General features: G+C 41.0%; 1 protein-coding gene across 1 annotated transcript in view; it reads left to right on the top strand.

Moving 5' to 3' along the window:
* The window catches only part of TBCK (TBC1 domain containing kinase), a 458,935-nt gene that overhangs the window by 401,725 nt on the left and 43,894 nt on the right, over positions 1–13,316 (top strand). Inside the window, exon 24 of the mRNA XM_073601952.1 lies at positions 8,875–9,050. Coding sequence (XP_073458053.1) covers positions 8,875–9,050 — 176 coding nt within the window. The remainder of the gene's footprint in view (positions 1–8,874; positions 9,051–13,316) is intronic.

Genomic DNA, 13,316 nt, shown 5'->3' with positions numbered 1-13,316 from the left:
ATACTTGTCCCTGGTTTACAGTGCCTTGAAAAAGTACTCACACCCCTTGAAATTTTCCACATTTTGTCATGTTACAACCAGAAATGTTTCAAATTTTTTTACAAACAAATATCTGAAAAGTGTGGCGTGCATTTGTATTCAGCCCCCTTTACTCTGATACCCCCAACTAAAATCTAGTGGAACCAATTGCCTTCAGAAGTCACCTGTGTGTAATTTAATTTCAGTATAAATACAGCTGTTTTGTGAAGCCCTCAGAGTTTTTTTAGAGAACCTTAGTGAACAAACAGCATCATGAAGGCCAAGGAACACACCAGAAAGGTCAGTGATAAAGTTGTGTTGGTCTATCACATAAAATCCCAAAAAAATACATTTACGTTTTTGGTTGTAACATGACAAAATGTTGAAAATTTCAAGGGGTATGAATACTTTTTCAATGCACTGTAGATACTCGTCACAGCACGTTTCAAAAACCCCATAACAGGGTGTGCTTTGGAAGCTGAGTGGGTATTCTTGTTAGATATCCCCGCATAGCCATACACTTGGGGAATTGCAGAAAAGCCCACCTGGTTTATACTCTTTTAGGCTTATGCTTTTTTTTTGTGTTTTTTTTTTTTTTTTTATTACAAAAATGTGGCCCCTGATTGAAAACTTAAGCATAATCTATGACCAACTGACAGGAATTTATTGGTTTCTTGACATGCTTTATTTTGTAAATAGTTACTTCTTGGGAAAGTGGAAGTGTGGAAATCTGAAACCATTTCAGCTTATAGACAAAAAATGTTTCATAAATTTTGGTAAACAAGGAAACTCTTCATATTAGCTTGACATAGCGTCATAGTTGATGTTCATCATTTTCATGGCTCACTGTTGGTGACATGGTATTGGCAGTGCATCTGAGCACAGCTGTCCAGCATAACACATATTATGGTAATGATGAGATATGCACTATGTGTGTTCTTCTGGATTGATTAGCAAAGGCTATTTAAAGGTAATATTTTATGTTAACTTTTACAGGCAAGTAAAATAATTTTGAACCTATGTTGAGTGAAGAGCATTGACAGAAAATTGCTAAGATGATAATATTAATAGGACAAAAAGTATTAACTGAAATGATAAGCAGACCTGACTGTAGTAGCGCACACACAGCTTTTGAGTTAACAGGATAGTGTAGAAACTTCATCCGAAACATTTTAGCTTTATCATACAGTACAGTAAATAGGCTCCTGTTTTTTGCTGGTGTCCATAGGATGGACACCGTCTCTTGGAGAAGGATTTCAGTACTATTTTCTCACCAGATTCTAGATTTATTTACCTTTTTCACTGACACCTCTATCAATATCTGACTGTTCGCTGCCTTTATAACTCATAAGGCTTCATGTTCATAGGACGTTTCTCAACCTCTCCTGAACAAAGGGTGTGTTTAGCAGCGTTTACAAGCCTCATTTAGCCGCGTGTGCGTTCAGGAGCGTTTACTAAAGGTAACCTCAGGCGACCCTCCCAAATTATTAGAAAGCCCTAAAAACAAGTATTTATTAACTATTTCAGCCATTCTGTGAGAGAACAGTGTGGGTAGCAGCTGAGAAAGCTCTGTGCTTGTAGCTAGCTGTTATTTTTTGGTTGGTTTGTTAATATGGATCCCATGATGAGCAAGTGTGAGGAAATGCTTCTGATGTTGCTTTTGCTGAGGCTCCAAAGATGTAGAAAATTGCATGAGAGGACCAGAGTTCATCGCTACTGGACACATCCATTGATGGCTCAACGCATGTCCACAGGATACCTTTCTAATATATATGTTCAGCTGCGTAATTACCCAGAGAGATTTTTTAATTTGACACGCATGTCAATTGCCACCTTTGACGTTCTCTTGGAAAAAGTTAGACCCCGTCTAGAAATGCAAACAGCCAGACATTAGGGTCTCAAGCTCAATGTGGGGGTCATCAGGTTAAATTCTCAATGGTTGACGAGTGAGTGAAATTCCTATTCAACTTCAGCGTCAAGTAATGCAAGTTGTGTATTGTACAGCATAATTGGCTGATGAGGGGAATATCACATGGTATATCAAGTGATAATTGAGTTTTTGGTGTGTTTTTAGCATTTTGAAGGCTCAAAAGTAATAAATAAAATCTTTCCCTTTAAAAATGCTACTAGATGAAAACGCGCCTAAACGCGGGTAGCCGTATTTGGCATTTGAAATGCCTCTAAACACAGCTTCTGAACTCATTTTTTGGGGTTCCAAAAGAAAGCCTCTAAACGCAACTGCCTAGAAACTACTATAAATGAACCTGTGTACATGTACTGATAAGATAACATAGAGGAGAGTTCAGGAGCAGTTGAAAAAAATGCCCAACTGCTCCTAAATGTCCGTTTATCAGCAGCAGTGTGCATGAGGCCTTAGCAGTTTCTGGATCAATGACCCTTACCTGGACCCAGTGACTGTCAGGCTTGCCTGTAATACTTGCTTCAGACACTGTCTCCTGCACTTGGCACATGGTGCATCAGGTATGGTAACCACAGAGTTCTATACAGGTCCAGGGCCATAGTTCATTACAATGGCACCCAGACCCGGAATACCATTTTAAGGGTAGTTACACTCACCATGACAGGCAAAGCCTAGAGCAGTGTTTCTCAATTCCAGTCCTCAAGGAGCACCAACAGGTCATGTTTTCAGGATTTCCCTCAGATGAAACGGCTGTGGTAATTACTATGGTAGTGAAACTAATCAAATCACCTGTGAAAAATAATAGAAAGGCCTGAAAACATGACCTTTTGGTGCGCCTTGAGAACTGGAATTGAGAAACACTGTCCTAGAGCAGGGGTGTTCAAGCTACGGCCCTCCAGTTGTTCAGGAACTACAATTCCCATCATGGCTAGTCATGTCTGTGAATGTCAGTGTTTTACAATGCCTCATGGGATGTGTAGTTCCGTAAGAGCTGGAGGGCCGTAGTTTGAGAACCCCTGTCCTAGAGGGAACCAGCAACATGGACAAGGTAAAACAGGGTTTCCCTGCATCCTTATAAAATCAATACTAAATTGTGTGATAGCGATATCTCTAAATCAAGCTAAAATAATAACTAAAAAGTGACAATAAATGACTAAATAGGTAAATGTTTCATATATATAAAGTTCCACTGCAAATTAAATCCATAAACAAACATGTAATGCAAAAAAGCTAGTGCAATAAATAGTAAAGCTTCTTATAAATTGTGCAATCAAAAATGTCTCTGTTTTATAAGGTGCTTCATAAAGATGACACCACTGTGTAACGTCAATTTTCCACTCGTGCTTCTTTCACCAGGTCATGTGCAAGCTCACCTCTATTATAGACCCCTAACAGTGAAGAAAGCATGCACGCAGATCAATCTGATGGACCAAACTCTGTTGTTCAGGTTCCTTTAAGAACAATGGAATTCCCTCTCCAAGATGGCTCTACACCGCTCATACATAGGTCATAGGCAACAAACAGAAAAACAACCTCCAATAGTGCAATACCCATGTTATTAGGCTCAACACACCGCACACGACCCACTTCATAAAATGCACTCACATTTATTAGGTAATAAACAAGCATATAATAAAAGCCAGCATCTCACATAATCCAGTGAAAATTCCCGACGCCAGGCTCAACCTCTACGCGTTACGCCACCAACACGCGTGGCTTCGTCTGGAGGGATGCTTTAATAGCCATAAGCACTCTTTTACAGTGTCGGGACAAGGTCAACCAATGCCCAGGGGTGAAGATGGGAAACCCGCCCTTAAGGGGAGAAGGGGACAGGGCCAATAGTGACAAACGCCAAAATGTTTATGTGTGTGCCATGCAATGAAAAAGTACTAGTAAAAAATTCTATATAGGTGTACCAATACGTTTGCAAAGGAAAAAAGGTCCCTGAGTTGGTGGTGTCACTGAAAGTGAAAGAATGTCAGAGTTGATAATGTGGCTAAAATTAAAAAATATCCCTGCGTCGGTGGTGTCACTGAAAAGAAAAATACCCAAGTTGGTGGTATCACTGAAAGGGGGAAAAAAGGCACCAGCATTGGTAGCGTCACTGAAAAGAAAAAATGTCCCTGCATCTATGGTGTCAGTAAAAGCAATACATTTTCCCTACATTGCTGGTGTCACTGAAAAGTAAAAAAACATTGTGTTTATGGTGTTACTGAAAAGAAAAAATGTCCCCATGTCAGTAGTGTTACTGAAAAAAAAAAAACCCCTGCATCAGTGGAAAAGAAAAAATGTCGCTACGTTGGTGGTGCCATTGAAGGAAACAATTTTAACTGTGTGGTGGTGTCACTAAAAAGAAAAAAATGTCCCTATGTTGATGGTGTCACTGAAAGAGACACCACTACAAAACTCCTTGAGCTCTTCCCTCAACTCTGACCCCCCCCCCCCATTCCTCACTACAAAGCCCCCCCCCAGTACAGACTCCACCACTCCCTAGTTCTCCCCAGTACAGAGCTCCCCCTCCTCCCACCCCTCCATTACACAGAGCTTCCCCCTCCTCCCACCCCTCCAGTACACAGAGCTTCCCCCTCCTCCCACCCCTCCAGTACACAGAGCTCTCCTTTCCTCCCACCCCTCCAGTACACAGAGCTCTCCTTTCCTCCCACCCCTCCAGTACACAGGGCTCCCCCTTCCTCCCACCCCTCCAGTACACAGAGCTCCCCGCTCCTCCCACCCCTCCAGTACACAGAGCTCCCCCTTCCTTCCACCCAACCTCCCAAGTGCACTGCTCTACCACTCACTCCCAGCTATTTACCCAGTCCTGCAAAGTGCTACATGCCCAGCCTCCTTGGAGCTGCAGGGCTATTGTTGAAGTTGGCGGTACAGAGTAGAAGAAAAAGCCCTTCTGACAGGAGTAAAGCTGGCCATACACCATACAATTTTCCTATTCAGTTTTCTTTAGATTTACCTTCAACTATGTAGTGCAAGGGCTTGCCTGATTGCATATTAATTGAAAGGGTATAATGTGTGGCCAGCCCAACACTGCAGTGATTGAGCTCCAGCACTGCCCCTCCCCTTTGCACATATTGCTGGCACCTGGGGCACATGCCCCTTCTGAAAAACAACGGACTTAGTGGCCAGATCACCAGATGAAAATAGAAGCAATAAAGCCTAAAAAAGAAAACCAATGCAGCCATCACATCTAATAATTAGTAAGCTGCAATATAATAAATGTTTGCTTTTGAGTTTAATACTGCTTTAAAGCTGTGTGGGAAAGGTGCTTTTTGTGCATGCCCTTCAAAGGCAAGCTTCTCTTTGGCAGTTCCCTCAATGAATACATTGAGGCAGCTACTGATCTGCAGGGGTTATGGTATGACTAGTCAGCCATTTCCAGAAGTAATTACCAAATTTCTGTCATAACTACTATACAGAGAAACTCCTGAGGACATATCAATGTTTAATATAACACGTTAAGGACAGGTACTGCAACAACTATATAATATACTATTGTAAGAAAGGTTTCAGTATAAACCTTGCCTACATATTATGTATTTCTCAAATTAAGCCCAGGTTTTGTCCCTGATCCAAGCTGCAGGATTATGAGTATTTAAAAGTATTTGGAGAACTAATTATCCTGTCACAGTGGTAGCACTTGTGTATTTTCCCAGATTTCTGTGTCAATTAATTTGACAGCACAGGCACTCTTGAGGGCTCGTTCACACCACGTCCGTTGATCTGCATAGATCAACACAGGCTCAACACAAGGGCATACAGAAAACAGTTGTTTTCTACAATACCTGTTGAAGCTATACAGGTGCATTGCGGTGCACTGCAAAAAAAATGCAGCTTGTCTTAATTTTTACACAGTGCACTGCACCTCACCTTCTGTCACAGCAAAGCTGTGCTGTTCACAGAGTTGAATGAAGTGTCATTTTGTGAAGATTGATAAACCGTGTAATCATGCGTTATAACAGTTCATTGCACCGCTGCTAAACAACACACACCAGCGTGCATGTGTTATAGCATACAGATTGGTGTGAACAAACCCAAAACTAGCACTGAGGCATTTATGTCTGGCCTGATGTGACAATAAAGCCTTGTACACACGATGAGAAAATCGCATGACCGATCGTCTGATTTTCCACAAAAGTGCATATCATGATGTAGTCGGAACAGTGTAGATGAAAATTCCTGGCCGACAAAGGCAAACATAGCTATGTACTCCGGTAGTAGAAGAGGAAAGTGTAGGGTTGTTCTATGCTTCTGAGCATGCACATTTTTTTTCTATATAAGATTAGTTCCATACGATTACTGTACACATTAAATGAAAATCGAGCTCTGGGGGTTATTTACGAAAGGCAAATCCACTTTGCACTACAAGTGCAAACTACAAGTGTAAAGTGCACTTGAAATTGCACTGAACGTGCACTTGGAAGTGCAGTCGCTGTAAATCTGAGGGGTAGATCTGAAATGAGGGAAGCTCTGCTGATTTTATCATCCAATCATGTGCAAGCTAAAATGCTGGTTTTTATACTTCTTGCATGTCCCTCTCGGATTACAGCAACTGCACTTCCAAGTGCACTTTCAGTGCAATTTCAAGTGCAGTTTGCACTTGTAGTGCAAAGTGGATTTGCCTTTCGTAAATAACCGCCTCTGTGTTTTCTAGCCTGCACCTTCAGTTTTTGCAGTCCGAAAAGTCGGATTCGGCTGTCGGAAGCACTATACTAATGATAAGAAAATCAGCCTTATCGTGTTTACATGCCTTTAGGATCATGTACAATATATCACAACTGGCAGTTCCTACAAAACCAAAATTTAAATAAACGCCGTAGAGTACATATATAGCTAATGGTCTAAAAAGCCATATTTGTAGCTCACATTTTCTACAATGCTATGGAATGCAGATAATTGTACAATATTCACAGTATGATTCTGAATTGAAGGTATCCATTATAAAAAAGAGGATCTATTTTTAGATCATTTTATATTTTTCTCTTAATAATGTCACTATGTATTCAACTGAGATATACAGATATACATTTCCTATTGTATTTTCATTAACTACTTAAGGACCAGCCACCGCAGTCGTACTGCAGCAATGTTGCTCGATCCTGCGAATCGCTGTCGTTGTACGTCGACTCGCAATTTGTGCGCGCCCACTGGCTTGCGGCGGAGCCAATCAGTGGGTGGAACGGACTCAATGGCAAATCCCCATTCTAACAGGGGAGATCACACAGATCCTGTCTTTCTGCTATGCAGGAAGACGGGTCTGTGCGTTTCCCCAGTGACACAGTCCCCCATACAGTTAGTAAACACACCCAGGGAACACATTTAATCCGTTGATCGCCCCTAGTGTTAACCCCTACTCATTAGTACAATTACAGTGCATATTTTTAGCACTGATTACTGTAATAATCTCACTGGTTCCCAAAAAATTGTCAAAAATGAAATGTCAGGTGTCTGCTAAAAATCGCTGATTGCCGCCATTACTAGTACAAAATAAATAATAAAAGTGCCATAAATCTATCCCCTGTTTTGTAGACGCTATAACTTTTGCGCAAACCAATCAATATATGCTTATTGCAATTTTTGTTTTACCAAAATTATGTAGAATACATATTGGCCTAAACTAATGAAGAAATTTGTTTTTTTACATATTTTGTTTGGATATTTATTATAGAAAAAAGTAAAAAAAAAATATATATTTTTTTTTTAAATTGTTGCTCTTTTTTTGTTTATAGCGCAAAAAAAAAAAAAACGCAGAGGTGATCAAATACACCAAAAGAAAGCTCTATTTGTGGGGAAAAAAGGGTGTCAATTTTGTTTGTGTACGGCGTCGCACAACCACGCAATTGTCAGTTAAAGCAATGCAGTGCCGTATCACAAAAAATGTCCTGGTCATTAAGGGGGAAAATCTTCCGGTCCTTAAGTGGTTAAAGATGTTTCATACTCCTTTTTTGTTTGTTTTATATTGTATCTGTTTTAATAAGCTTTAATATGTTGTAAGAAATAACTTTTGTGTCATCTCAGATTTAACACAATTTTTCCCTATGATGTTGTTACTGATATCTTGTTGCTTAGCAAACAAGCAAATAAAATTGAGTCAAGCAGCACGTTTATCTAGTTTTCCAGAAATGAAAAGAATGAAAGGCTTGCATACCACAGTCTCCTAGCTCCTACTTTTTAAAGTTAATTGGCCTAAGAATTCCAATATTCTTTAAATGCTTGTTCTACTAATCTTTACACAGGGGTGGGTGACACAAAGTGCAGTCTTACATCTGTGTGTGTGGCCTTGCTCACTCACACCTCTAAATCACCTGCTTTTTCGTATGGTCTGAATACATCCTGACAACATAGTATATGTCAGCCTAAGCCCTCTTGTCTCTTTGACACAAGATGCCTCATTATGCAAGCATGCACAGATCATAGAATTACATAGTATTAGCATATTAATAATTTTTTAATTGCTTCTGATGTTGATCTAGGAAATCCAGCAATCTTTTTATATAAAGTACTCAGATGTAGATTGAGTTGTACTAATATATTAAAAGGTCAGTCCACCGAAAACAAAAAATCGTAATTTTGGTGGATAATAGATAGTTCATCTACTTTATATATTTATAGAACTCCTGGGGGCCTCTGGTGGTGAGATCCCTGAGCTTGAGCAATTTAGGTATTGCAAGGAAGCTTATGTTCATCATTAGGCTTTTTTACTAGGGAGAAATCAACAAGAGGGCATGAACCTAATATGTGGGCAGGAACAAAGCCAGAAACAACATCTACATCATGTAAATCTTTCCACTTTTACAGACTCCTATAACTGAAATATACCTTTTGGGTGGACTGAATTTTTACTGGATCCATGGGCAAGAATCATATCAGTTGAACTGTCAGAAGGTCAGATAGACCTGATATACCCAATATGTTTTTCTTTTCAGGGAAGAGAACTCATCCAGCTAAGTGAGCTAAAGTCAGAGGTATCGCCTCGAATTTCTGCAGAGGATCTCATCGACTTGTGTGAGCTGACTGTACCCAGTCATGGAAAAATGAATATCAAGAAGACAAAGTCCAGTAAACCAAAGCTTCTTGTTGTGGACATCCGTAATAGTGAAGAGTATCCTTTATATATAATGCAATAGTTTTATGGCAAGATATTTGATCTACACATACAGGATACCTTTTTACTTCTGGGCAGTAAAGGGAGAAAATGTGTTGGTTTTACTACTGTGTTCCGTATATTCAAAAAAAGGTACATCAGCTTATAGCATGTCATTATTTAATTTACATTTATCTGCATTTCTTATTATGTGTGAGTTGGGATGAGCGAACTGGCCTGGGTTCGGTTTGCAGGCTATTCATTGGACCCATCATTAAGTTGAAAATTGCAAATCCTGACTGCCCATTTTTAAGACTGAAAGGATTTATTAAACACAGAGCTGGGCAACATCATGAAGAATATGTACCAAATGCAAAAATACATAAAAAAATCCTTACAGTGGGGAGAAGGTCTACCTGTAAATGTGATTTTGCAGATGAAACAGGAAAATCGTAATGCTTTCTGTTACATGTTTGGGAGATTCCCTTAAGCTGCATGTGGTGGTAAGGAACAGTATAATTTTCACAGACCACTTCAGGGACACTACTGTTTTGTACGTGTAATTGATTTGTTTACTTCTACATTTAGCTTGGCCTATATACAAGTACAACAGTGCACCAATCTGATTTTTTACAATCTAAAACAAAAAGGCTTTTTTTTAACTTTGGCTAAGATTTAGATTTTTTTTTTCTATCCTGCAAAATTAGGCCTGAATTAGTGGATAGTGGATATGGAAGCCACAACAATCCTAAAAGCTATAGGTAAGTTTACTCTTACGAAAAAAAAATAAAGCTAAAGCCTTAAACTTAATACCAATTGACCAGTGGAAAATTGTTTTATGACATTGTTTGTGTGCTTCTTTTTTCACACTCCCACACTTCATTAAAAAAATTTAAGAAACTGTCAAAACAGAGTGCTAAAAAACTAAAACTAAAAACCACAACTCCACATTCCTTGAAACCCGCTTCCATCCTTGTAGAGTTCCACATTTTCCTTTTTAGAATGTTGCTAAGTGAACTTTTCCTCTTCTTTCTCCCTAGGGGTACATAGCAGCCATTTTATTGCTAATGCACCCTTTTCCTCAATTTGAAGGGATGGTCCTGACATTGAGGAGTAGGAGGAGTGTAGAAAAAAGGCTGTCAACACTTACACAGTGCAGGCAGTATTAACAGGAGGGGGGAAATATAGGGACAGGGCAGGCAGCAGCAAAGATAACTGTATGGTCAGTCTGCATGAGCTATTTAGCTGCCATAGACTGGTTGTTATTGTTACTTTTTTTACTTTATATTTAAATTTAGGGATGGCAATGCAACCTGGATATTATTTTATCAAAAACAAAGTCCCAGAATAAGGCTGTATATTTACCTTATACAGTATATTATTTAACAGAAAAAATGCAGAAATATTGTACAGACTCGATGCGCACTATGTAAGCAGCTTTAGTAGGCCACCGTTTCAGATGGAGAGGCATGACAGGCTTTAACTGCTTGCTGCCTACCCACCATCAAATGATGGTGGGGCCGTACAGCTCTCGTTCTGGGACGCTGTCATATGACGGCGTCCCAGAACGGCCGCTCTCGGGGTCCCGTGGCGTGTTGCTAGGACATGGCGCGACCCAGATCTCTGTAAAGAGCCGCGTCCGCGGCTCTTTAACCATGTGATCGGCTGTCCAATCACAGCTGGTCACATGTAAACAAGGAAGTGCCGGTAATCGGTTCTCCTCGCCTCACACTGACAGTGTGAGGAGAGGAGAGCCAATCAGCGGCATCTCCTCACAGGGGGACATGTAGGAATGTAATCGGGGCACTGATCATCAGTGCCCTGATTACAGTAGTGCAATACACTGTCACCAATCAGTGCCCAACATTACCCACCAATGCCAGCTATCAGTGCCCACCAGTGGCAGCAATCAGTGCCCACCACTGCCCACAAGTTCCACCAATCAGTGCCCATTAGCGATGCCAGTCAGTGATGGCAATCAGTGCTGCCCATCAATGTCCATCACTGCTGTCAATCAATGCCTATCAGTGTCGCCCATCTTCTTGATCCCCTTCAATCTGGATTTCAAAGAAAAAAGGGAATATTTGGGACTTTAAATGAGACGCAACAGGGAATATTGCGCCTCCATCCCTGGTTGCTTTTGCAAAAAAAAGGGGGGGGGGTGGGACTTTAGATGAGGTGCGTGCGGTAGAGCCAGACAAAACCATATACATATGTAAAAAATTGTATTCTTTATTAGACTAAAGATAGTGCATAGATCAACCCATATAAACACATAATAGCACATTGGCATATAAAATACAAAGTATCAACATACATATTGAGGATAGTCACCAACATGACACAGAAAGTAAATATTATACATCCCCCAAATGGAGTAGGCATAACATTATATCAGGGTGGTAGAGCAATAAAAACCATCTAGAATCATAAATATGAGATGGATGCATCAAAATAAGCTCAACGACGTTTCGTGGACTTCTATCCACTCATCAGGAGCAAGTGCATCCATATACTAAAAAGGGGATTAAAAAAAAAAAATCATTATAGTTTGATATAACCACAGACTGGAGGAGTAGAGGGATTAAAGATGATGATGAACAATAAACGGCCATAACTGAAAGTACCCACATAAGAGCTGATACTAGGCCATGTGATACCACCTGCCGGAGGTCAGCCAGATAAGTATGTCCAGCACGGGAGCTGAGGAAAGGACCTGGATTTCAATCAATCTGGATTTCGCCCTCAACACTCCACAGAAATTGCTCTTTTAAAACTCACAAATGACCTACTAACTGCAAATACCAACGCACGCTATTCTGTACTCCTACTTCTGGACCTTTCAGCTACCTTTGACCACCCCCTCCTCCTCAAAAGACTTTACTCCCTCAGTCTCTGTGACTGTGCTCTTCAGTGGCTCTCATCCTACCTATCACAACGCACCTTCAGTGTCACTTACAATTCTACTTCCTCCAATCCTCTTCCCTTCTCCGTCGGGGTTCCCCAAGGTTCTGTTCTTGGACCTCTTTTATTTTCAATCTACACCTCTTCCCTGGGTCAGCTGATAGCCTCTCACGGCTTTCAATATCATTTCTATGCTGACGACACACAAATCTATCTCTCCACCCCTCAACTCACTCCATCAGTCTCCTTATGTCACACCACTTCCTCAAACTCAACTTGTCCAGAACCGAGCTTATAATATTTCCTCCCCCACGCCTCTTCCCCTGACTTGTCTGTCAAGAGCAATGGCACAACCATCCACCCATCCCCACATGTCAGGGTGCTAGGTGTTATCCTGGATTCTGAACTCTCCTTTCGGCCCCACATCCAATCACTTTCTAAAACTTTCCACCTAAACCTCTGCAACATCTCTAAACTACGTCCCTTTCTAACCAATGAAACCACAAAGCTCCTGATTCACTCCCTGGTTATCTCTCGCCTCGACTACTGCAACTTGCTCCTCATTGGCTTATCTTTAAATAGACTATCCCCCCTTCAGTCCATCATGAATGCTGCTGCCAGACTCATCCACCTTACAAACCGCTCAGTGTCTGCTACCCCTCCCTGCCAATCCCTCCATTGGCTGCCACTCGCCCAACAAATTAAATTCAAAATACTAACAATAAGTTACAAAGCCATCCACAACTCTGCCCCCAGCTACATCACTAGCCTAGTCTCAAAATACCAACCTAATCGCCCTCTCCATTCCTCCCAAGACCTCCTGCTCTCTAGCTCCCTCATCACCTCCTCCCATATCCACCTCCAGGACTTCTCCCGAGCCTCGCCCATCCTCTGGAATTCCCTACCCCAATCTGTCAGACTGTCTCCAAATTTATCCACTTTTAGGCAATCCCTGAAAACTTTCCCCTTCAGAGAAGCCTATGCTGCCTCCATCTAACAACTGCACTATTTTCTCCATTAGCTCATCCCCCACAGCTATTACCCTTTCTTATAACTTGACCCTCCCTCCTAGATTGTAAGCTCTAACGAGCAGGGCTCTCTGATTCCTCCTGTATTGAATTGTATTGTAATTGTACCGTCTGCCCTAATGTTGTAAAGCACTGCGTAAACTGGTGCTATATAAATCCTGTATAATAATAATCAGTGCCCATCAGTCCCGCCTATCCGTGCCGCCTATCAGTGCCCATAAGTGCAGCATATTAGTGCCGCCTCGTCAATGCCCACAAGTTCAGCCTATCAGTGCCGCCTCATCAGCGCACATCAATGAAGGCGAAAACTTAGTTACAAAATTTACTGACAGAAAAAAAAAGTAAAAAACAT

The sequence above is a fragment of the Aquarana catesbeiana genome, linkage group LG01 (genome assembly GCF_042186555.1).
Source record: "Aquarana catesbeiana isolate 2022-GZ linkage group LG01, ASM4218655v1, whole genome shotgun sequence".
NCBI lineage: Eukaryota > Metazoa > Chordata > Amphibia > Anura > Ranidae > Aquarana > Aquarana catesbeiana.
This window is presented reverse-complemented; position numbering and strand designations above follow the sequence as displayed.